This window comes from Hemitrygon akajei, chromosome 13 (genome assembly GCF_048418815.1).
Source record: "Hemitrygon akajei chromosome 13, sHemAka1.3, whole genome shotgun sequence".
NCBI classification, from domain to species: Eukaryota; Metazoa; Chordata; class Chondrichthyes; order Myliobatiformes; family Dasyatidae; genus Hemitrygon; species Hemitrygon akajei.
Window position 1 is genome coordinate 42,452,573 of NC_133136.1, and position 25,765 is coordinate 42,478,337.

Sequence of the window (25,765 nt, forward strand, 5' to 3'; positions counted from 1 at the left end):
ATCAACTGCTCTTTGCAGAAGCAACCGAATTTCCAGCATTTTTGGTTTATTAACGTGTTTCCCAACTTCACTTTTGAAATCTCTGGCTTTAATTTTTTTTAGGTATTGTTCCCCAAAACAACTTACCAAAATAGAAATAGAAACATAGAAAATAGGTGCAGGAGCGGGCCGTTCGACCCTTCGAGCCTGCACCGCCATTCAGTATGATCATGGCTGATCATCCAACTCAGAACCCTGTACCTGCTTTCTCTCCATACCCCCTGATCCCTTTAGCCACAAGGGCCATATCTAACTTCCTCTTAAATATAGCTAATGAACAGGCCTCAACTGTTTCCTGTGGCAGAGAATTCCACAGATTCACCACTCTCTGTGTGAAGAAGTTTTTCCTCATCTCGGTCCTAAAAGGCTTCCCCTTTATCCTTAAACTGTGACCCCTCGTTCTGGACTTCCCCAACATCGGAAACAATCTTCCTGCATCTAGCCTGTCCAATCCCTTTAGAATTTTATACGTTTCAATAAGATCCCCCCTCAATCTTCTAAATTCCAGTTAGTATAAGCCTAGTTGATCCAGTCTTTCTTCATATGAAAGTTCTGTCATCCCAGGAATCAATCTGGTGAACCTTCTTTGTACTCCCTCTATGGCAAGAATGTCTTTCCTCAGATTAGGGGACCAAAACTGCACACAATACTCTAGGTGCAGTCTCACCAAGGCCTTGTACAACTGCAGTAGAACCTCCCTGCTGTGTACTCAAATCCTTTTGCTATGAATGCCAACATACCATTAGCCTTTTTCACCGCCTGCTGTACCTGCATGCCCACCTTCAATGACTGGTGTACAATGACACCCAGGTCTCGTTGCACCTCCCCTTTTCCTAATCGGCCACAGTTCAGATAATAATCTGTTTTCCTGTTCTTGCAACCAAAGTGGATAACCTCACATGTATCCACATTAAATTGCATCTGCCATGAATTTGCCCACTCACCTAACCTATCCGAGTCACCCTGCATCCTCTTAGCATCCTCCTCACAGCTAACACCACTGCCCAGCTTCGTGTCATCTGCAAACTTGGAGATGCTGCATTTAATTCCCTCGTCTAAATCATTAATATATATTGTAAACAATTGGGGTCCCAGCACTGAGCCTTGCGGTACCCGACTAGTCACTGCCTGCCATTTTGAAAAGGTCCCATTTACTCCCGCTCTTTGCTTCCTGTCTGAAAACCAATTCTCTATCCACATCAATACCATACCCCCAATACCATGTGCTTTAAGTTTGCATACTTATCTCCTGTGTGGGACCTTGTCAAAAGCCTTTTGAAAATCTAAATATACCACATCCACTAGCTCTCCCCTATCCACTCTACTAGTTACATCTTCAAAAAATTCTATAAGAATTGTCAGACATGATTTTCCTTTCACAAATCCATGCTGACTTTGTCCAATGATTTCACCTCTTTCCAAATGTGCTGTTATCACATCTTTGATAACCGACTCTAGCATTTTCCCCACCACCGATGTCAGACTAACCGGTCTATAATTCCCCGGTTTCTCTCTCCCTCCTTTTTTAAAAAGTGGGGTTACATTAGCCACCCTCCAATCCTCAGGAACTAATCCAGAATCTAAGGAGTTTTGAAAAATTATCACTAATGCATCCACTATTTCTTGGGCTACTTCCTTAAGCACTCTGGGATGCAGACCATCTGGCCCTGGGGATTTATCTGCCTTTAATCCCTTCAATTTACCTAACACCACTTCCCTACTAACATGTATTTCCCTCAGTTCCTGCATCTCACTAGACCCTCGGTCCCTTACTATTTCTGGAAGATTATTTATGTCCTTCTTAGTGAAGACAGAACCAAAGTAGTTATTCAATTGGTCTGCCATGTCTTTGTTCCCTATGATCAATTCACCTGTTTCTGACTGTAAAGGACCTACATTTGTCTTCACCAATCTTTTTCTTTTCACGTATCTATAAAAGCTTTTACAGTCAGTTTTTATGTTCCTGCCAGCTTTCTCTCATAATCTTTTTTCCCTTTCCTAATTAAGCCCTTTGTCCTCCTCTACTGATCTCTGAATTTCTCCCAGTCCTCAGGTGTGCTGCTTTTTTGGCTAATTTATATGTTTCTTCTTTGGACTTGATACTATCCCTAATTTCCCTTGTCAGCCACGGGTGCTCTACCTTCCCTGGTTTATTCATTTGCCAAACTGGGATGAACAATTGTTGTAGTTCATCCATGCAGTCTTTAAATGCTTGCCATTGCATATCCACCGTCAACCCTTTAAGTATCATTTGCCAGTCTATCTTAGCTAATTCACGTCTCATACCTTCAAAGTTACCCTTCTTTAAGTTCAGAACCTTTGTTTCTGAATTAACTATGTCACTCTCCATCTTAATGAAGAATTCCACCATATTATGGTCACTCTTACCCAAGGGGCCTAGCACGACAAGATTGCTAACTAACCCTTCCTCATTGCTCAATACCCAATCTAGAATGGCCTGCTCTCTAGTTGGTTCCTCAACATGTTGGTTCAGAAAACCATCCCGCATACATTCCAAGAAATCCTCTTCCTCAGCACCCTTACCAATTTGGTTCACCCAATCTATATGTAGATTGAAGTCACCCATTATAAGTACTGTTCCTTTATTGCACGCATTTCTAATTTCCTGTTTAATGCCACCCCCAACCTCACTACTACTGTTAGGTGGCCTGTACACAACTCCCTTAGTGTTTTCTGCCCCTTAGTGTTATGCAGCTCTACCCATATCGATTCCACATCCTCCAGGCTAATGTCCTTCCCTTTTATTGCGTTAATCTCCTCTCTAACCAGCAATGCTACCCCACCTCCTTTTCTTTCCTGTCTATCCCTCCTGAATATTGAATATCCCTGGATGTTGAGCTTCCATCCTTGGTCAACCTGGAGCCATGTCTCTGTGATTAAATGCTTCAATTATCAAAATTAACTTCTCAACATTTTCTCATCAGCTTGCATAAACTTCAATTCATTACTTTGTCTTCAAACCTCCTTCGCAATTCCATTATGGCTGATTTATTGTACTCTGAATCCCATTCAGAATCATAGTTTGAATTATGTTTAATATCATCACCACATGTTGTGAAATTTGTCAACTTTGCAGTACAATATAATACATCATAAATATAGGAAAAATCCTGAATTACAGTAATTGCATATATGTTTATTAAACAGTTAAGTCAAAATAAGTAGTGTAAAAACAGGAATTAAAAAAAAGTACTGAGTGTTCGTTCTCCTGCCTTTTCTCCTTTTTGACAGACTGACTATTCAAGAACCTATCAAACCCTGTTCAAATATATTCAATAACTTGGCCTCCATAGCTGTCCATAGCAATGAATTCCAAAAATTCACCACTCTCTGGCTAAAGAAATCCCTCCTCATCTCTGTTGTAAAGGGACATCCTTGTACTCTGATGCTGTGCCATCTGGTTCTAGACTCAGCCACGAGAGGAGCCATCCTCTCCACATTCACGGATCACTGTACAGAATTCAATCCCATTTGCAAATCTGCAGCAAACGTCTCAGGGCTGGTACCATTTTCCTTCTATGTTTTGTCCACTTCATACATGCCAACATACAATATGAATGTTTTGGGATAAACTGTCTCAAAATCATCCCTTGCACAGAACGTTGTAGTATCAGTCATTTTGTTTAAGACAACAGTTTGTCAGGACTACAAGTGTCCAAGAAGAAAGTTAATCAAGCAAGGCCGTTAACCTTTGTACCTTTGTTTTATCCTGAGGGATTAATCAGTAAATTTGAAGGTTATCATGATACAGATTACAGTCACAAAAGACAGAATAGGAATTTGTCGGCCATGTGTCCACCATAAAGAAACATGCATTATTGCATTGAAATTGGGAAGCACTGCCATGTTTTGGTATTTTTAATGGAAAAAAGGATGGAAATGTAAGCCATATCAAACAGTGCACGGAACTATCAATCTTCTGGCTGAGTTGTGTTTGGTTAGCGCACATCTCCGAAAGAAGAGGTGACTTATCCTAGAGAAAAAAAGCAGGAAGGTGGAGGAGGCTGATGTTTCTGATTTTGACAATTTATAGAGTGCAAATGGAGATAAAAGAACAAAGCAGTAGGGTAGGGCACACCTTTCATTTTTGGAGGCAGTGTTCAATCTTATCTTGGGAAGACACATTAGTTATAAAACATTAAATTTTCCTTTGGGGGGAAAAGAATAGAAAAATCAGTGAAACAGTTACAGTAATTGACCTCAATGGCAGCCTGAGTAATAGGAAGTCAATTGGAAGTTCCAATTGAAATTCAAGCAAAAACAAAGCCAAGATGTAGTCAGTATATTCTGATTTATTTCATCAACATTCTGTTCCTTATCATTCATGATCTTATTATGCATTTGGGATTTGGCTCTACATCCTGATTCCTTAATTTTAAAAGTGAATTCCAACAGATAAGTGATTGAACTTGAGCTCATCATAGTTAAGAATTGGCAGCTATTAACTGGTTTGCAGAAAATATATGAAGCAAATATCTTTAAAGACATAATTTTACAAGTAGATTTATTAGACCAGGATCTTAATACACTGCATGTTGTTAATGAATGGTTAGTCTGAATACCAATGAATGGCCCTTTAATGATCTGAAATGTGCTTGGGATTTCAAATATAGTCTGCATGGAGTTGTGATCTATTAATTTGGTTAAATGATTGCCAAACACTGTAAATTACATAAAATTCAAAACCAAATTATGCAGAAATTAGAAATAAAGAGGTGGATTTGGCACTTTTGGTAGGGTTACTGTCTGCCTTTCCATTCCCAAATAATGCCATTGGACACAATGTGGTTGATTTTAACTGCCTTTATTCAGGTGAGGTCCAGTTAGACAAGGACAATAGCTGGCGGCTATGAAAAAAGCCATTCATATCTCATTGTCTTATATCAGATTCCTGCCTATTTTCTGGGTCACTTACATCACATATTAACAGGGCTTGATCAAATGGGTGTCAAGATGAGATGATAACTATAGAGTAATAAGGCTTGTTATTTTTCAGTCATTAGCTCTTTTCTAACTCTGGATGGCACCAGCACTGGCAAGTAACAAACATTTGGTATTATTAGCATGAGGGAACATAAAGGCAGTTTTAAGTGCCTGCAGCAAGCTCCATAATGACTTGAATGTTCAATATTCCTATTACTGGAACGTGCATCATTAGCGAAGCTTCTGGCATACAAGATTAACTTGCTCTTCCCTTTGATATGTTTGGAAGCATCTAATTTTTGACCTGCAAGGATCAGAACTGGGTTTGCTGCTGTTTGTAAAATAATATAAATGATTTGAATGAAAATCAGTGTGATCAAATTAATGTGCATGTTTGCAGATGACCTGAAAATTGGTGGAGTTGTAGATGGTGAGCGAGCTGGTCAAAAGATGCGGTAATTATATAGATCAGTTGGAAATATCGCAGAAACATGGCATTTGGAGTTTAATCCAGACAAGTGCAAGGCAATGCCTTTTGGGAGGTCAAATGAGAAAGAAAAGAATACTGTAAATTAGAATCAGAATCAAAATTATGTGATGTGATAATTGTTAAATTAGCAGCAGCAGTACAATGCAATACATAATATAGAAGAAAAAACAGAAGAAATAATAATAATAAATAAGTAAATCAATTACAGTATATATATATTGAATAGATTAAAATTGTGCAAAAAATAGAAATACTATATATTAAAAAAGTGAGGTAGTGTCCAAGGTTTCAATGTCCATTTAGGAATTGGATGGCAGAGGGGAAGAAGCTGTTCCTGAATCGCTGAGTGTGTGCCCCCAGGCTTCTGTACCTCCTACCTGTTGGTAACAGTGAGAAAATAAAATGCCCTGGGTGCTAGAGGTTCTTAATAATGGACGCTGCCTTTCTGAGACACCGCTCCCTGAAGATGTCCTGGGTACTTAGTAGGCTAATACTCAAGATGGAGCCAACTAAATTTACAATCCTCTGCAGCTTCTTTCAGTCCTGTGAAGAACACCCCCCCCCCCCCCCATACCAGATAGTGATGCAGCCTGTCAGAATGCTCTCCACGGCAGATTTATAGAAGTTTTCGAGTGTATTTGTTGATCTACCCAATCTCTTCAAACTCCTAATAAAGCATAGCCGCTGTCTTGCCTTCTTTATAACTGCATGGATATGTTGGGACCAGGTTAGATCCTCAGAATGACAAGACCTTCAGGAATACTAATGTAGAGAGGGATTCTTGGTGAGTAAGTCAGCAGTTCCCTGAATGTGGCAACACAAGCAGGTAAGAAGATAAGGAATGCATATGGTGCGCTTGCCTTCATTGCTCAGGGCACCAAGCCTAAAAGTAAAGAAATCATATTGCAACTATATAAAACTTCGGTTTGGCCATATTTGAAATATTGTGTCCACGCCAAATGAAGGATGAGGAACCTTCGGAGAAGGTGCAGAAGGTGTTCACCATGGATTGGAGTGTATTAGTCATGAGGAGAAAATGGACAAACTTGTGTTGGCTTCTCTTGAGCATCAGAGGCTCAGGGGCTCCATGATAAAAGTATATAAAATTCTCAGGTAGAGGTAAGGTTGGTAGTCACAGTTTTTTTCCCAAGGTAGAAATGTCAAATACTAGAGGGCATAACTTTAAAGTGAGTGAACAATGTTAAAGATGTGCGAGGCGGGCTTTTTTTAAACACAGATTTACAGGTGTCTGTAACCTGCTGCCAGGGGAGCTGGTAAAAGCATCTGGCAATATTTCAGAGGCACAAGAATAGGCAGGGAGGGGAATAGACAGCTACAGGTACAGTATGTGGAGGCAGATAAGAACAGTTACATTGGCATCATGGTCATTGCAGGCATGGTAGGCCAGAGGGCCTATCCTGTACTATACTGTTCAATGTCCTATCCTGTGTTGAAAAACACATTCATATAATGCACTGAAAAGAAATTAGGACTTGGGAAATCTGCCAGAAAATCTTAATAGCTGAATCTATGCAGAAGATTGTCTACTTGTCACCCTTCCCTCTCTCTACAGTGCTTTTCTATTATTACACATTGGCTCATAATGGCCACAAAATGCATCACAATTTCCTTCTAAAACTTTGGTAAACCCCAGGAGAAATAGAGCCTAAGTGGTTGGCAAATAACAATTCCAATAATATTGCTGTGAATTATTCCCAGACTGGAAAAGAAATGACAGAACAGTGTTTTATTTTCCCAAGAGATACGTTGGGAAAATAGAAATTAGAAATGTGACCTTTATTATCTCATCCAGAAAAGTAGCAGTGGGTTATTGCATAAGGAAAGTGGTAAAAGAAAGAGGGTAAGAAACTTTCTTTCTCATGGTTAGCACTTTATAAGAAATAGATACTTCTGCTTTCAATTCCCTTGTGAAGAGCACTAGCTTGCCAGCAAAGCTCTTACTCATTCAATTTATAATTAAAAGTCTGATAGATGAGGGAAACCAGATATGCAATTTTAAAGTGACCTCAAGGTGACTAAATTCATCCAAAGAGCAGGGTTAAAGTGAGTTAGGATCAAGTGGAGCTGGAACAACTGAAGGAGCAAGTAAAGGAATATATAGCGAGTGTGGCTGGAGGCACCAAGTAAAAGCATGAGAGAGTTCAGTTTAAAGCATTTTGGTTGTTCAGTTAGGATTATTGAATTGAATTGAATTAAATTGACTATATTTCTTACATACATGAGGAGTAAATCTTTACATTACATCTCCGTCTAAATGTGCCATGTGCAATCATAGTAATTTATAATAAAAAGAACAGTCAATGTTACATAGAAATACACTCAAGTCAGCATAAGTTAATAAGTCTGATGGCCTGGTGGAAGAAGCATTAAGATTAAACAAAAAGGTAAGCTGATAAAATAGTTTTGAATTTATTTAAATTTCACATCCATCCCACAACGTGAGGGAGTAAATATCTTTGCATTATGACTCCGTCACAATGTACAGACATGTGAATTTAAACATCTAACGGCTTGTAGAGAGCAGCTGTCCCGTAGCCTGTTGGTCCTGGCTTTTATGCTGCAGTACCATTTGCCAGACAAAAGCAGCTGAAACAGTTTATGGTTAGGGTGACTGGTGTCCTTGATGATTTTCCAGGCCTTCCTTACACACCTGTTGCTTTAAATGTGTTCAACAGAGATAAATTCACATCCACAGATGCACGAGGCTATCTGTACCACTCTCTGCAGTGCCCAGCAATCAAAATTGCAGTTTCCATACCAGTCAGAGATACAGCCAGTCAGAATGCTCTCAATGGTGCCCCCAAAGAAGGTCTTCAGGATTTGAAGGATTTGTAATGTGGATCTGAGGGATTTTGGAAGATAAATGAAATACATTTCATGGCATTAAGACCAGTGTAAGTAAATATAGTTTTGCCTGTGAAGCAGAGAACTCACAGAAGGCCATCCCTATACACTAGCAATTGAAAAAGGTCAGGTAAAGTCCTTAACTGTGAACTATAATATATTCTGCACAATATGTTAAAATCAAACTGTATATATAATATCTCTATAACTGTTAATTTGAAAGACAGACAACGCCAAAGCAAAATGTTTTGTCATAAACTAAAAGGAGTTGTATTTCCTCCATATGCAATTAGTGAGGAATACCCAGGTGAATATCCAAGCTCATAGAGTCCAAGAGCATTACAGAACAGAAACAGGCCCTTTGTCCCATCTAGTCCATGCCGAACTATTAATCTGCCCAGTTCCACTGACGTGTATGCAGACCATAGCCCTCCATACCTCTCCCATCCGTATTATAAATCCAAATTTCTTGTAAGTGTTTAAATTGAACCTGCATTCATTTCTTCCACTGGGAACCCATTCCACACTCTCACTACCCTCTAAATGAAGGAGTTCCTGGTGTCATCTTCACAAATCACTATAACCTTCCAGTAGTTTGGTTTCCAATCTATTAACCAGTTCTCCATCTGTCTTTTATGCCCCAGCCAATAAAGGAAAGTACTCTACCTGCTTTCTTAATCACCTCCACACTTACCAACTTACCACCAAAACTCAGTACTCATATTTGCAACTCAACAGTAGGGGCTGCAAAATCATCCAGCCATTGTAGGCAGAGACAAGCAGTTTCACAGGATAATAATGAAGAGCATTTCTAAGGGACTAAAACTAAAGTCTGGTTATGATCAACTGACAAAAGATTGAAACCAGGATACCTTAATCTAAATAACTCATTCACTCTCTGAAGTATCCTGTTGAGTCATTTTGGGATACACTCAGTGGCCACTTTATTAGGTATACCTGTAAGTCTGCCCATAGCTAATCAGCTAATAGCTAATCAGCCAATTATATAGCAGAAACTCAATGCCTAAAAGCATGCAGACATGGTCAAGAGGTTCAGTTGCTATTTAGACCAAACATCAACATGTTACAACAGTGGTGTGCAGAAGAATACTTCTGAATGCACAACACGTCAACCTTTGTGGATGGGGCACAGCAGCAGAAAACCACACCGAGTTCCACTCCAGTACCTAATATAGTGACCTCTGAATGTCAATTTCCAGATTATCACCACAATTTATAATTTCTCTCCAGCAATAAAATCAGTTTGTAACATTACACCGTGTACATATTTCCTGTTTCATAATATTTTTGCTGTTGACTGAAAAGATGGTTTCTTCAGATGTATGTTAAAATTGTTATGCAACAGAGTGGCTGGGAAATGAAAAGGGACATGGTGAATTCCAGTTAATTGGGGCACATCGGGACCAGAATGCTTTGTCAAATTAAGCAGCTACCCCAATTATTCAAAGTATCATGGAAATAGTTTAAAAGCTATAAAAACAAACTAGCATTTAAAAGAGTAAAAATTAAGTATTTAAATGAAATACACAACAAATCAGAACACTACCAATATTATTACAGTTCTATTAAACTGTGTATTAATTCATAACGGTTATTGAAGGAGGTGTGTATACTGACATAGTGCTCGACTGGAGCTATCCATTCTTAGCTCCCTAGAGCACTGAGGTTTAACACTTTTCCCAAGAATCCAAAACGAACAAATTCTTTTGATCAGCTCCTGACATATTTGAACAACACAACAGGGTTATGCGATCCACTGCTGACTTTGAACCTGATAGTGATATATGTTTATAGCAAAGGGATCTGTCTGGCATGCCAGGATGAAAAAGGTCTGTTTAATCAGCATTGCAGATATCATCTGTTCAAAATTTTTGAAGCAAGTTGGGGAGTTTGTAGATTTCCATGTTTCTGCACTTACAGCATTAACACTACCTTTCTCGCCTTGTGCTTTCTTGAAGTTAATGTGGTGCCTACACTTTCTTTGAGACAACCATCAATCTGTTGCTTTAAAGTCTCGTGAAGACTTTATGAACTCTCATGACTCAGCTTCTTAGCTTGCTCTTCCAACTTGTTTTCTTTGACATGACGTGCACACCTCATCCGGTTACAATGGAAAACCACTGACAGAGGGCCCCCTTCGACATCTGGATGCTTACCTTCATTCTTTCAATTTTGGGATGTTCCCTATTGTCCCTCCCGTCTTGCCCATTCTTCTCGCAGTTTACTGTGCTGACGTATCAAGCGTGTTATCAAGTTATCTCTGCCAGCCGACGATGTGTGGTGTTAGGTTGATGGCTTTTACTTTGCTGTATTAGAGTATTTTTTTAATTAGTGTCGGATCTTTCTATGGCAAGGGTCTCAAAAAGGTTTTTAAGTCAAAATTAAAAAAAACTAAATTATCAAGAACCAGCATCTGTCAGCCCAAATCGATCACATAGTACATGCAACTGAAGAATCTGTTTGCTCTAAGCCCAGTATGGTGTCTCATGGCCACTTAAGTGCACCTGATTCACCTTTCCCTTCCCCAATTAAGCAGCATAGTGTCCCAAATAAACAAAAGGAATCCCAACTATTTCCTTAATTTGTTTCTGTTCTTTAAGTGTTGTCCCAAATAAGTAGCTGCCCGGATTAACTGATGGCCCAATTAACCGGAATCCACTGTATTTTCTCAGATGACTTTATTGAGTTTATATGTGTTTTTTTTAAATTATTGGGATTTAGTTAACCTATTAACTAAAAATCTTAATTAAAATATTATTTAGTTTTCTGTGAATATTAGTGGCAATCTTTTATTTTGCCTATCAACAATAGATGACTCCTCCCCTCTGCCAAAGCAGTGTTTAATATTGGCACCTTGGATAAGGATGTCAATGTAAAATAGTTATTGGTGCACAGTGCAATACGGTAAAAGACAGAGATGTCAAATAAAAGTAATCACTGAAAAGTATACCCACCACATGGAACTGAAGGTGCTAAACTCTTAAACATGGTTAAATCTTCTGAAGCCATTTGACTGGCAATTTACATTAACTGTAAAAGTGCATTGAGCGCCTGTTCTGTGGGAAACACCCAAGCACTCCATGTAAAAGAACAGACTTTAGACATTGTGTGAAGAAAGTTTTTCTCATCTGGCTCTTCCATTATGGAAGAAGTGAGGCAATCTGAGACTGCTGATAAAATAGGTGGGACAGAAAGTGTTTGGTAGCATACTATTATTTAGGAAAGATATTATCAAGCTGGAAAGAGTGCGAAGGAGTTTTATGTGGATGTTGCCAAGATTCAAGGGACTAAATTATGGAGAGAGGAGATCTGGTTGGATCACTCTACGATAGAGTGTACGAGAATGAGAGTGATCTTATAGAGGTTGTTAAAATGATGAGGGACACAGATAGGGTCAGTGTGCACAGTCTTTTTCCCAGGAACCGATGAATCATGAACAAGTGGGCACAGATTTAAGGTGAGACAGAAGAGATTTAATAGAAATTGGTGGCAACATTTTCACCCCAAGTGGTCAGTATATCAAATGAGCTGCAAGAGGAAGTGTTTGAGGCAAATACATTAGCTCCATTTAAAATATACTTGGATAAGTATACATGGATAGGGGCTCCTCAAGGTTGTTATAGCTGGGGGAGGGGTCTTGGTGGTAAGGGCAAGCTCCCATTACCTATTAAATACTCCCAATGGTTGCCTCTGACAACCCACTCCAGCTTCTGGCCTTCTTGTGTGGTTTAGCTACTAAGCCTGGTAGAACCATTTCAACTGATAGGGGAAAGGGCAAAGACAGGTTATTGGTGCTTTAAAGCCAGACACTTTGGGTGGATGGAGCTCATCAGCCCCGGTTGGCAACTCATCGAGAAGAAGGAAAGCTGTGATCTCAAACCTCCACTGCCTTCTGGATATATCCACTCACAGATTCAGGAGTAAACCCTGAGGAAAAATCTGGAGCAGGAGTCCATTAGGCAATCCTACGATGAGTTCAACACTGACTGGCAACTCCTGCGACACCGCTGGTGCCAAATGGCATCAGCGCCTACCGTTCCTTTGGATTCATCAGCTGCGTGGAGAGGGGGAGCCTGCTACATGGGCAATGGCTTGGTGTCCATGTCAAACTGCACGGGCTTACATATCATGTAGAAAGCTGGGGCACAACATCCATGGTTGACCTCAACCAACGAAGGGCCTCACATGGATCGGAAAGTTGCAAGGGGATATAGGCGAAACACAGGCAAATAGGGGTTAGCTTAAATGGGAATCATGGGCCAGCAGGGCCAAATGGCCATGCCTGTGCTGTATTACTTTAGAGTAAATAATAAATTTGAGTGTTTGCGACCGTAGTTCTAAATTCAGTAGCCTTACATTTTAAAATATACTTTTTTTAATAATTCCTTGTTTTTGAATGAGAAAATTATCCACAAACTTTTAGCTTCTGGAACACCTTTCATAACTGGTAATCCTGGGGTGAGTTTACCGGCTGCCAAGGCCATTCTGTAAGCATAGCTGCCCATAAACAGACTTCAAAGGGATATAGATCTGAATGAGCAAGAGCATAACAGACACAGCTTCATGTAGAAATATATTGACACATAAAAATGAAAAAAAGAAAAGTATATATTTGGCAGTAAGAAAATTGGGTCCTATTCAAAAGTACCTGACCCTCCTTGTACGTGGCCATTGAAAATATACCAATAGTCGTTCTCGATTTTAGAATGCTTATTCAATAGTAAAGTTCAGAGACTTTGGTTTCTTATATGCTATGTAGGATGGTTTCATATTTATTTGTAATTGAGCAAGAGCGGCATGTTACTCCTCCTCAGCTTCAGGGATAGCAAGTGATTAGAAAGATGAATGGAATATTGGCTTCTATTACAGGAGGATTTGAGGAAACGAGCAAAGGTGTTTTGCTGCAAAGTTATGAAGCCTTCATGAGACCTCACATGGAGTATTTGTATATGTTTCATCACATTTCTGCCCTAGAAGCACCTGGGGATAATCATCTTCACCAAGAAACAGTATTACCATTCATCCTTCCTATTCAATGTCATTACCATCAGCAGTGGTTCCATCATCAACATTCTCAGAGTTAGTATTGACCAGAAAATTATTTGGAATAATTAAGTAAATACCTCAATTCAGAGACTGAGTATCCTGCAGACAGTGGTCTGCCAGGAATGTAATGGACTATACTTAACTGCTTGGATAAGCTCAACAACAGTAAACAGCATCTGGAATAAAAGTTGATTGGTGCGCCATCCACCAATAGAACACAGTAACTATGTCATGTGCCAACTGCAATGTGTACAGCAGTTACTCACCCAGGGCACTGTGACAGTATCTTCCAAGCCTCTAACACCAAGAAGGCACCAAAGTATACTATGGCATGCAAGTTCTCTTCCAAGTGCCACACCATTGTGAACTGGAAATACATTGCTTCATCTTTGCAGGGCCTAAATATGGTTTTTCATACCAAATGGCACCTTTACCAAAGAAAACTGAGGCAGCCTGAGAAAGCTGCTAATCACCATATTTCCTAGAACTATCAGGGATGCGGCCTTCCTTGCAATGTTTCCTAACAATCAATTAATTAAAAAATTTATTCTGTTTTACTTACAATGACTGGGCACGATGCTCCTGTTAAAACATTCAGTTTGCATTATTGCTTATCACATAATAAAGCAGGAAAAGCTGTATCTCAGAACATGAACATTCGTCCACTTAAGAAAGTATATGTTGTCACTGAAGAAAATGGTTCAGAAATAAACTGAAGTTAGGAGTCATGCTATTTTCGGTGTTAGTATAGGAGTCATCTCTCCATTGAGTAAACAATGAGCTTTCAATATTTATAAAGATTCTGCAAGTTATGGTAAGAACACTTAATACAAAAATGTGGCTTTTGATACATTCTGAAGAGTGTGTAAAGATCATTTTCAGATGCAGTGACCGATAAGTACATTAGTTTACTCCAGTAACATCTGATGTAGTTACAGCAGTCCAATGCACCAAACCATCTATCATTTACAGTTCCTGAATGAAGCTTTCCTAAATTAAAATCTGGACGGAGTATATTATCTAAACAACTGCTCATGCTTAGAACATTTATTTCACTTTGTAAATCCACTGCCAAATTTCATATACAAACAACAGTGCATTTTAGAAGAGTTTACTTCTCCATAGAGCATTACTTCAAGTGTAATTACTGGTTCAGGATTAAACATTGCACAAAAGATTGGTAGTTTGACCGTTTTACAGTATTCAGCTGGGCATTATTGTGAATCAGAAATTATACTTGGCAAATTAATCATACACTTATCATTATACCACAGTGAGCTATAAAGTAATTCACTAATATTGTTGACTTCACAAAGGGTAAAGTAAAACTTTGTGTCATGAATAGAGCCATCGATTCTTGTATAATATGGTACAGGAGGTCATTACTTGGTCATTCATTCCACTCCCGACTGCCTACTAGACTAACTCACCAGTTACAACCCCCATCCTTTTTTGTTATATTTCAAATTCAAATTGAATTTATTATCAAAGTACACATATGTCACCATATACTACCCTGAGATTAATTTTCTTATGAGCATTCACAGTAAATACAAAGACAATATAATCAATGAAAATCAAATACAATAGTGACAGACAAACAACCATAGTGCAAAAGATGACAAACTCTGAAATTACAAAAAAAAGAAAAAAACCCAATAAATATTGAGAACACTAGTTGTAGAATCCTTAAGAGTGAGTCCATATTTTGTGAAATCAATTGTGGGTGAGTGAAGTTACCCCTCTGGTTCAAGAGCTTGTTGGTTGAGGGGTAATATCTATTCCTGAACCTGGCGGTGTGAGTCCTGAGGCTCTTGTACCTCCTTCCCGATGGCAGCAGTGAGAAGAGAGCACGGCTTGGATGGTGGGTTCCGTGATGATGGGAGCTGGTTTCTTGTGGCACTGCTCCTTGTGTATGTGCTCAATGGTGGGAGGGGCTTTCCCTGTGATGGTCTAGGCTGTATCCACTACCTTTGGAGGGGTTTTTAATTCAAGGGCATTAGTGTTTCCGTACCAAGCCTTGATGTAACCAGTCAGTATACTCTCCACCCTGCATTTATAGAAGTTTTCCAGAGTTTCAGATGACATGCTGAATCTGCACAAACTTCTAAGAAAGTAGAGGTGCTGTTGTTCCTCTTCGTAATGGCAGTTACATGATAGGCCCAGGGTAGACCCTCTGAAATGATACTGCAAAGGAATTTAAAGTTGCAAACTCTCTCCACCTCTTATGCCCTGATGAGGACTGGCTCATGGACAGCTGGTTTCCTCCTCCTGCAGTAAATAAGCAGCTCTTTGGTTTTGCTGACAGGCTGTGAGAGGCTGTGGCATCTCTCAGCCAGATTTTCAATCTCTCTCCTATAAGCTGACTTGTCACCACCTTTTATTTGGGCTACAACATTGGTGTTGTAGTCAAATTTCAATATGGCACTGGAGCTGTATTTAGCCTCACAGTCGTAAGGGTAAAACAAGCAGAGTAGAGGCCGATGCACAACGCCTCGTGGTGCACCTGTGCTGATGATCATTGTGGAGGAGATATCGTTGCCAATCCAAACTGACTGCAGTCTGCATGTGAGTAAATTAGTCTTCAACATGGGAATTAGCCAATACCACTTTGACGGCCAGAATGGAGTCTGCTCCAGTACATTCCACACTCCAGCTGCAGGCTCTTTTTCACCCTTGCCAATTTATTTATTATAGGATTAGAACGAATAGGTGCTTAATGCATGGAGCAGACATAGTGGGTTGAAGGACTTGTGTACATGTTCCATCTTTCTATGACTCTCCAAGTCTAAGTTGGAAAGTGCATAATGTAATGTTAAGGGAACTTCACACAGGAAATCCTTCCCAACCAGCTGAACGGTGTAAGACACAGTTACTGACAAACAGGAAGATTGGCACTTAGTCTGTTCCTTAAAGAGATCAAATCAGAACCATGCTTCTTGCAAAACAAGCTAGCACGTCATAGAAAGGGAACAAAAACATACCAAAGGAGAATCTTGAAGTAAAGCAAACCAATGAAACATCATGAGAAATTGGAGTATCAGGGAAGTTGAACTTGGACAAATTCCCAAGGCCTAGGATGAATAATTTTGCTCTTGTTCAAATAACTCAAAGAAACAAATAAGCATAAAACTATCATACACAGTATATGAAAATCAAAGCTCTCTTTGAAGGTTACTGAATTTAAATCTAAATATTTAAACATCCCATTAATCCAATTATCTAAATAGCAAAATGTCTAACTAAATAAATAAAAAATATAATTCTAAAAAAATTAGGTAAAAAATAAAATAAAATCTCACATGGATAACTCTCTTTGGTTCACCTGTCTCTCCTTCTTCTAAGGTTCTCCTCAAGATTGAAGGTGATTTGATTCACTTCTGGATTTTTGGGGTTCTGAAGTGACTGACGAGACCAACGTTTGGAGAAAGAGCTGCCTGACTGTACTTTGTGGTAATGCAATTCTGCAGTTTCTACAGCGATTCTATGTGGTAATAATGCATGACACTTTAGACTCTCAGTATCACTCTGAATGCTCATTCTCTACTTTGAGTAGTAGACACGGGGATTAGAGAGTCACATAAGCATGGAAAGAGTGGAGAGGGGAGAGGGACAGGGAGAGAGAGAGAGAGAGAGAGGGGGGAGGGAGGGAGAGGGGGAGATGGGAGAGAGAGAGAGAGAGAGAGAGAGAGAGAGAGAGAGAGAGAGAGAATAGTATTAATTACTTCAAGGCCATTCATAGCAAATACAAATAAGCAGCCCTACATAAGCAATGGAAGAAAAGCACTGCCTAATAAAATGATGTGGAGCCAGGACACAATTGTATTATTATTAGATCAATAATCTGGATATCAAGAACAAAGTCCTGAAGACTTGGGTTTGAGTCCAACCACTGCAAATGGTGATAAATTTGAATTTGAATTCTGGAATTACAAAGCTGAATGATGACCAGGAAAATCATTGTTGATTGTTGCAAAGAAAACCCTGATCAACTAATTTCCTTTTGGGGTGCAAATTAGGTCTGGCCTATACATGACTCCAGGCCCACATGAACTTGCCCTTTGAAACCGCCGAGTGATCCATTCAGTTGTATTAAACAGCTAGAAAACCACAAGAACTAAATGGGAGTGGGCCTAGGCACCAGAAATAACGATGGCAAAAATGCCCTGTTGACACTATAAAGGCTTCCTTACCAATATTTAGGAACTTGTGCCAGACTTCAAGAGCTATCATATAGACCAGTCAAGCAAAATCCTTGCATCATGATGTTCATATTTACTGAATCATTTCTTACAGTTAACATATTAGACATCACCATCTCTATCCCTGGATATTTCCTATGACACCCAGCAGAGATGGCAACACAGCCATGAGAGGAAAGCCCTGGGAATTCTGAACGTTGGTTCTGGATCTCATGAAATCTCATAGCATCCTGATAAACTCTGGCAAGGAAACCTTCTACTGCTCAACACTTACTGTCCTCCCTCGGCTGATAAGTCAGTAGTACTCCATGTCGAACTGCTCCTGGAGAAAATTTGTAAACTGGTAAATTGATTTACTGCTGTCACTTATGCTATGATACAGTGAAAAACTTTATCTTATTTTAATTTTAATTTATTTAGAGACACAGCACCGAATAGGCCCTCCAGCCATTTGAGCCATGCCGCCCAGCAACCCCTGACAACCCCAATTTGGACCTAACTCAAGCATGGGACAATTTACAATGGCCAATTAACCTACTTGGTATGTCTTTGGACTGTGGGAGGAACCTAGAGAAGGACACATAAACTCCTTCCAGAGGACACCGGGATTGAGCCCCAAACTCTGACGTAATAGTGTGGTGACCGCTGTGCCACTTTGGTGCCCTATTTTGCATGCCATCTGTACAGCTCATATCATTGCAACAGTGAAAGTGAAAACAATAACACAGTATGATGCATTGATAAAAACTGGTGAGGGTCAAAGGGGAGATGCCAAATTTCCTTAGTCTTCTGAACGTGGCAAAGGAGCAAAGTGTATACTGGCTGTGTCTTCAACTCTTTAACACACTACTTATTGAGCTGGCCAATTGTTAGAAGGTATTATAGTTACACTGGATCTTCGTAACCTTGTGATGGTACCAACAAGAGTGAGAAACCTACAATCTCAACCTCACCAATCTACCTGTCACAGCGGTATCTGTCAATAATGACTACTGTACAGATTTTCTAGATAGGAGATCTTGTCTTCAGAGTGAAAGCACACATCATGGTATCATGTGGCACCATCACTGTGATAACTGGGTGGATGGCAAACTGATCTTACAACTTAGAACTGGGCAGCCATGAGGCCTTGAGGGATGCCAGCAGCAGTATTATGCTCAACCACAATCTGGAACCTTATGGCCTGGCATATCACCCACGCTATCATCACAATCAAAGCGAGGCTCAATGAAGAGTGCATGAGATCATGCCAGGAGCAGCATCAAGCATACCTTAAGAGTGAGGAATCAACCTAACTACTTGAATGACAAGTGACCTATACAGTAGCAATAGAAGGAGTTATTGCACAACCAGATCAGATCGACCCTACAGTTTTACTCCATCCATTCATGAATGGTGGTGGGGGTAATAAACTCACTGGAGGAGCAGGCACCATGAACATCCTCATTCTCAATGATAGTGGAGTGAAGCACACCAGTGCAAAAGTCAAAACTGCAGCATCTGCAGGAATCTTTAGCCTAAAGTGCCAAGTGTGTGATCCACCTTGACCCCTTTCAGTGGTTCCCAGTATGGCAGATGAAAATATTCAGCTAATTTGGTTCACCCCGTGTCAAATCATTAATCGGCTATGGGTCCTGACAAATACTATTCCAACAATACTACAGTGGACTCGTGCTCCACAACTTACTGCTCCAGTACGGTTAAAATACTGGCATTACCTGCCAAGGTGGAAAATTAGCCAGGTATGTCATGTCCATTAAAAGCAGAATGAAACTATCTCAGCCAGTTACCAGCCCATTAGATTCCTTTGATCATCAGCAATGTGATGAAAGGAACAATTAATGGCACTACCAAGCAGCACTATTTTAGCAACAGCTAGCTTAGAAACTCATTTTGGATTCTGCCAAAGATAGCTCCTGACTTCATTACAGCCTTGGCCCAAACATTGACATGAGCTGAACTCTAGAGATGAAGTGAGATGATCCACCCTTGACATCAAGGTAGTTTCTGTTTAGGTATGGCATTGAGGACCCCTAGCTAAAGTGGAATTAGGGGCAAACCTTCTGCTGGTTACTTGGCACAAAGGAAGATGATTGTAGTGGTTCGAGATCAAACGTCTCGCTTACAGGATATTTCTGCAGGAGTTCCTCAGGATAATGCCCTGGGCCCGACCATCTTCAGTTGCTTTATCAATGACCTTCTTTTAATTGTAAGGTTAAAAGTAGGAGCGTCTGCTGATGACTACACAATGTTCAGCACTATGCACAACTCACCAGATAATGCAGTGGTCCATATCCAAATGCAGCAAGAGCTGGATAGTATCCAAGCCTGGGCTGTTAAGTAGAAGTAACCTTCACGCCACACAAGTGCCAGGCAATGAAAATATTCAACGATCAATGCCTGACATTGGATGGCATTGTCATATTGATTCCCCCACTAGATTGACCAGAAACTGAACTGAAGTGAACATAAACACAGTGTGGCTACTGGCAGGTCAGAGACAGTCACTAGGAATCCTGTCACGAGTAACTCATCCTCTAATTCTTCAAAGCCTATCCATCATGTATAAGGCTCATCAGTAGTGATCTGGTGAGGTCTTCATTTGCCTGGATAAGTACAGATTCAACAATAGTCAAGAAGCTTCACGCCACACAGGACATAGCAGCCAACATGATACACATCCCAACCACAGCCACTTACTCCACCACTGATGCACAATAGCAGTAGTTTGCACCATCTACAAACCCCATTTCCAGAAAAGTTGGGATATTTTCCAAAATGCAATAAAAACAAAAATCTGTGAAATGTTAATTCACGTGAACCTTTATTTAACTGACAAAAGTACAAAGAAAAGATTTTCAATAGTTTTACTGACCAACTTAATCGTATTTTGTAAATATACACAAATTTAGAATTTGATGGCTGCAACACACTCAACAAAAGTTGGGACAGAGTTTAAATAAGATTGAAAAGTGCACAGAATATTCAAGTAACACCGGTTTAGAAGACTCCACATTAAGCAGGCTAATTGGTAGCAGGTGAGGTATCATGACTGGGTATAAAAGTAGCGTCCATCAAAGGCTCAGCCTTTGCAAGCAAGGATGGGTCGTGGCTCACCCCTTTGTGCCAAAATTCATGAGAGAATTGTTAGTCAGTTCAAAAGGAACATTTCCCAATGCAAGATTGCAGAGAATTTAGGTCTTTCAACATTTACAATACATAATATTGTGAAAAGATTCAGAGAATTCAGAGACATATCAGTGTGTAAAGGGCAAGGTCGGAAACCACTGTTGAATGCGCGTGATCTTTGAGCCCTCAGGCGGCACTTCCTAAGAAACCGTCATGCTACTGTGACAATTATAGCCACCTGGGCTCGGGAGTACTTCGGAAAACCATTGTTACTTAACACAGTCCGTTGCTGCATCCAGAAATGCAACTTGAAACTGTATTACGCAAGGAGGAAGCCATACATCAACTCTATGCAGAAATGCCGGCAAGTTCTCTGGGCCTGAGCTCATCTCAGATGGACTGAAAGACTGTGGAACCGTGTGCTGTGGTCATATGAGTCGACATTTCAGCTAGTTTTTGGAAAAAACGGGCGTCGAGTTCTCCGTGCCAAAGATGAAAACGACCATCCTGACTGTTATCAGCGAAAGGTGCAAAAGCCAGCATCTGTGATGGTATGGGGGTGCATCAGTGCCCACAGCATGGGTGAGTTGCATGTATGTGAAGGTGCCATTGACTTTGGGGCGTATATTAGGATTTTAGAGAGACATATGTTGCCATCACGGCAACGTCTCTTCCCGGGACGTCCTTGTCTATTTCAGCAGTACAATGCCAGACCACATTCTGCACGGGCTACAACAGCGTGGCTTTGTAGACACAGAGTGTGTGTGCTTGACTGGCCTGCTACCAGTCCAGATCTATCTCCTATTGAAAATGTATGGCACATCATGAAGAGGAGAATCAGACAACGGAGACCACAGACTGTTGAGCAGCTGAAGTCTTATATCAAGCAAGAATGGACAAAATTTCCAATTGCAAATCTACTACAATTAGTTTCCTCAGTTCCAAAACGATTAAAAAGTGTTATTGAAAGGAAAGGTGATGTAACACAATGGTAAACATGCCTCTGTCCCAACTTTTGTTGAGTGTGTTGCAGCCATCAAATTCTAAAGTTGTGTATTTTTACAAAATACAATTAAGTTGGTCAGTAAAACTATTGAAAATCTTTTCTTTGTACTTCTGTCAGTTAAATAAAGTTTCACGTGAATTAACATATCACAGATTTTTGTTTTTATTGCATTTTGGAAAATATCCCAACTTTTCTGGAAATGGGGTTTGTACATGATGCACTGCACTGACTCACCGTGGCTCTTTAGACAACACCTTCCAAACCCACAACATCTACCAGCTAGAAGGCCAAAGGCAGAAAGAGTATGGAAACACCATCACCTAGAAATCGCTTTCAAGTCATACACTATCCTGACCTGGAAATAATCACCATCAAACTCCTGGAACTATCTTCTAAAAGCACAATGGGTGCACAAGGACTGTAGTGATTCAAGAAGACAGCTTACCACAATGCCCTTAAGGTCAATGACTGATGAACAATTAAATGCTGGCTCAGCCTGCACAGCTCGCATCCCTTGAATAAATAACAACAAATAACCTGCCTTAACGGTAGTGGTGTCCATCATTCCAAAATCTGACTCACTAGCATTTAAGAATACAGGGAGCTGGATTGGTTGCAGGTCGTCATTTGTTCTGAGGGATTGGCTGAGAAGCCCGTATATGCTATGTAGTTACCATGCATGTTCACTTCAGATATATAGACAGCTTGGGTTGAATACCCAGATGTACATACAGCCATTTAACAATCAGGTTTTTAGTTCAATTTGGAACCATATACAAACAATGCATGAAGCAAGAGAATATCTGAGACTATAGCATCCATCTTCTCCTCTTTGAATTAGCTCCAACCTGTGAGCAGGGGATCAGGAAGTATACTACCAGATATAATCATGCAACTTCCATTGATAGCAGATCATGAATTAAACCAGCTTCTTTCATAAATAAAGATAAAAACTAATTTGTAACTAAACGGATAAAAGTTAGTTAAAATTAGATGCAGTTGTACTGTAATGTAATGGTTAGCACAACGCTTTACAGTACCAGTGACCCGGGTTCAATTCCCACTGTTGCCTGTAAGGAGTTTGCATGTTCCTCCTGTGACCACATGGGTTGCCTCTGGGTGCTCTGGTTTCCTCCCACATCCCAAAGATATACTGGTTTGTAGGTTAACTGGTCATTGGAAATTGTCCTAGGATTAAATTGAGGGATTGCTGGGAGGCTCGAAGGGCCAGAAGGGCCTTCTCCGTACAGTATGTAATTTTTTAAAAAATAGACAAGAACATGTACTTAATGCACTTAGCAGCCTTTGCAGAAAGTTAAAGAGTCATGTGGCACAGAAACAAGTCCTTTAGCCCACCAAGTCCACGCCAATTTATTCTCCATACATTCCCATCATCTTCTCCCAGACCCTACCATTCATCCCTGCACGACAGAGGCAACTTACAGTGGTCAATTAACTCACCAACCTGCATATCAGTGAGATACGGGGGGAGGGCGAGAGAGATGGGAGCACCTAGAGAAAACCCACGTGGGGAACATACAAACTTCCACACAGATCAGGACTGAACTCGTTCACTGCAGCAGCCTTACAAGCTACACCGTTCGAGTAGCTGAAGAAGTCTAAGGCACAATAGTGGATTTTATCACTCACATGTAGTTACTGGCTATGAATTACTCAAAAAGGCATTGCCACAATACATACACAGAAAAATATATGCATTTTATGTTGTGCATAATTACATTTATTTCTGCAAGGTTTCACAAACAAAATCTTAGAAAATATAACATGCATTGGGTGAATTTCCCCATTTGTATGATAATTATCAGAATAAATTTAGTAATATAATTGAAATATGCATTTTTCCCCCATTTCTAAAATCCTGAATTGTGATAACTATCTTAACAACTCTAACATAGTGAGATGAAAGGCTACCTGTAGGACTTCAGAAGACGCACTCGCTTCTTGCCCCTTGGAGAAAAATGACAGCCTAAGACTGCTGAAGGATCACTGTAATAGGCCATAAGCTGCTGCGAAGTTAAACCTAGCAATAAGGTTTGATAAAAGCTAAAGCAGGATGATGACACGGTAAATACTATGCCGTACTCATGCAAAACAACTGACTGCTACTTTCTGCAATAGGGCACGATTTTCAGCAGTTAGAAGCAGAATACAAATAGATTTTGTTTCCGCCAACTCTTGCACTACATGAGATCTGGGTTAAATACTCTTAGTCGGTTATCTTATTACCGCAGGAAAGCCGGTTCCTTTTCATAATCTACACACGATTATGAAATTCCAACAATACAGCATTGCTTTAGATACAAAATGATAAATCAGGAAATGTGACCCAGAACTTTCTTTTATAAATTAACTACCTCATGAGATATGGAAAGCTGAGAGGGAAATTCTATCCAAGTACAATTTCCAGTTGTATCTCAACTGCTGATTGACGTCAGCTACCATGACCAACAGCTTGTCTGAAAGGACTTAATCATCTGTCAGTTCACTTACTCAGATTACACAACATTCATAAAGCTTCACTTGTATTTTTTCCCATTTTACAATCTGTATAATATATTATGTTCATTAGTTGATCAACTCAGTTACTTCTGATCCTTAAGCTGTTTAGGACTTATTTTCCTTCTGTAGTATTAAGCAGTACTGCATCATAACAAAGCTAAGTTGGGCTTTCTGAAATTTAAAGGAACCGGTTGGACAAGTGATTTTCAAACTTACTGGGTCTGCAATCTCAAGTACACCCATTGACTAGAAATGCTAGAAGACAGAATCATCAATACTTTGGAAGCATTTTAAATAAAAGATACAGATTTAGACATGATTGCATGGATTCCGAGAGAAAAAAATAGGCTAGTGTGTTCGTTCAAAGGGTGATGGGGCAGCTCACAGCATAATCAGAATCAGGTTTATGATCACTGATATATGCTCAGAAATTTGATGTTTTGAGATAGCAGTGCAGTGCAATACATTAAAATTACCATAAGTTATAATAAGAACATATAAAAAAAGTAAATAAATAGTGTAAAAAGAGAGCAGCATAGTGCGGCAGTGTTCATGGATTCACGGACCATTCAGAAATCTGATGGCAGAGGGGACGAAGCTGTTCCTAAAATGTTGAGTGTGCATCTTCAGGCTCGTGTATCACTTTCCTGATGGTATTAATGAGAAAATGCCCTGGATGGTGGAGGATTTACACATAAATGATCTTCAGTGTAAATCCATGGGAGTACCAGGTTCAAACTAGTTCATATTTGTCAAACAGTTTGGATCATGTTGTTGAGGATTCCAGAGGATTTACCTTTGCTGAAAACTCTATCTCTATCTGTGGTAAGAATAAAATCAAGCTTTGCTTTAAAGAATCTCCCCTAAAGTCAAATTCCTTGTTAAAATGCACTTTGCTTGGCAAGTTGTGGAGGGGAGGCTGTTACCTATCCAAAGCAATTACTAATGGTGTAATTTAAAATATTGGTGTACCTACCTAGAAGCAATTAAGTTGCAAGAAAGAAGTAACAAATCTCTTGGGTAGGAGTGACTGGCTTGTCACTAAGATAGGAGAGAGAATGCTGACTTTTTCAGTCCCACAGAACAGAACTGACTTGTCTGCGAAGTTAGGTGGGAAAATCATGCCAGATATCCCTTGCATACAATATTTAAATTTTGACAAAATAAGATTCTGGTCTGTGCAAATTCATGAAGACTGATCTTACACTGAAACCTTCAGCACATGAATGTTGAATTGCATCACAACCAAATGGCTAACCACAAATTTCAAACACAATGGTTATGAGAAATATCAACAGACACTTCCTTACAGGAAAAGAAACTCCTGTTTGAATAATGATAAGGCAAACATGAATCTTCTGGACTCTGTTTTCGCCACAAAAGCCTGGAGACAGATGCTGTGTTCTTTGTTGAGCTCAGTGTTATGATTCAATGTTACAAAAAAAACTAAAAACTTCAGGGAGGCAACTATCACGATTACTGAAAGATTATCAACTTGGCAAG

The 25,765-nt window shown here is 39.8% G+C and overlaps 1 protein-coding gene across 7 annotated transcripts in view; it reads right to left on the reverse strand.

Annotated features, from left to right (window-relative positions):
* The window catches only part of pde4d (phosphodiesterase 4D, cAMP-specific), a 1,157,264-nt gene that overhangs the window by 262,364 nt on the left and 869,135 nt on the right, over nt 1-25,765 (reverse strand). The window contains exon 1 of one of the 7 annotated variants that reach the window (XM_073064481.1): nt 23,675-23,907. The exons of the other annotated variants lie outside the window; for them this stretch is intronic. Within the exon in view, the coding sequence (XP_072920582.1) occupies nt 23,675-23,763 (89 nt within the window). The 5' untranslated portion in view covers nt 23,764-23,907. Of the gene's footprint in view, nt 1-23,674; nt 23,908-25,765 lie in introns of those variants that run through there. 7 annotated transcript variants of the gene reach the window in all.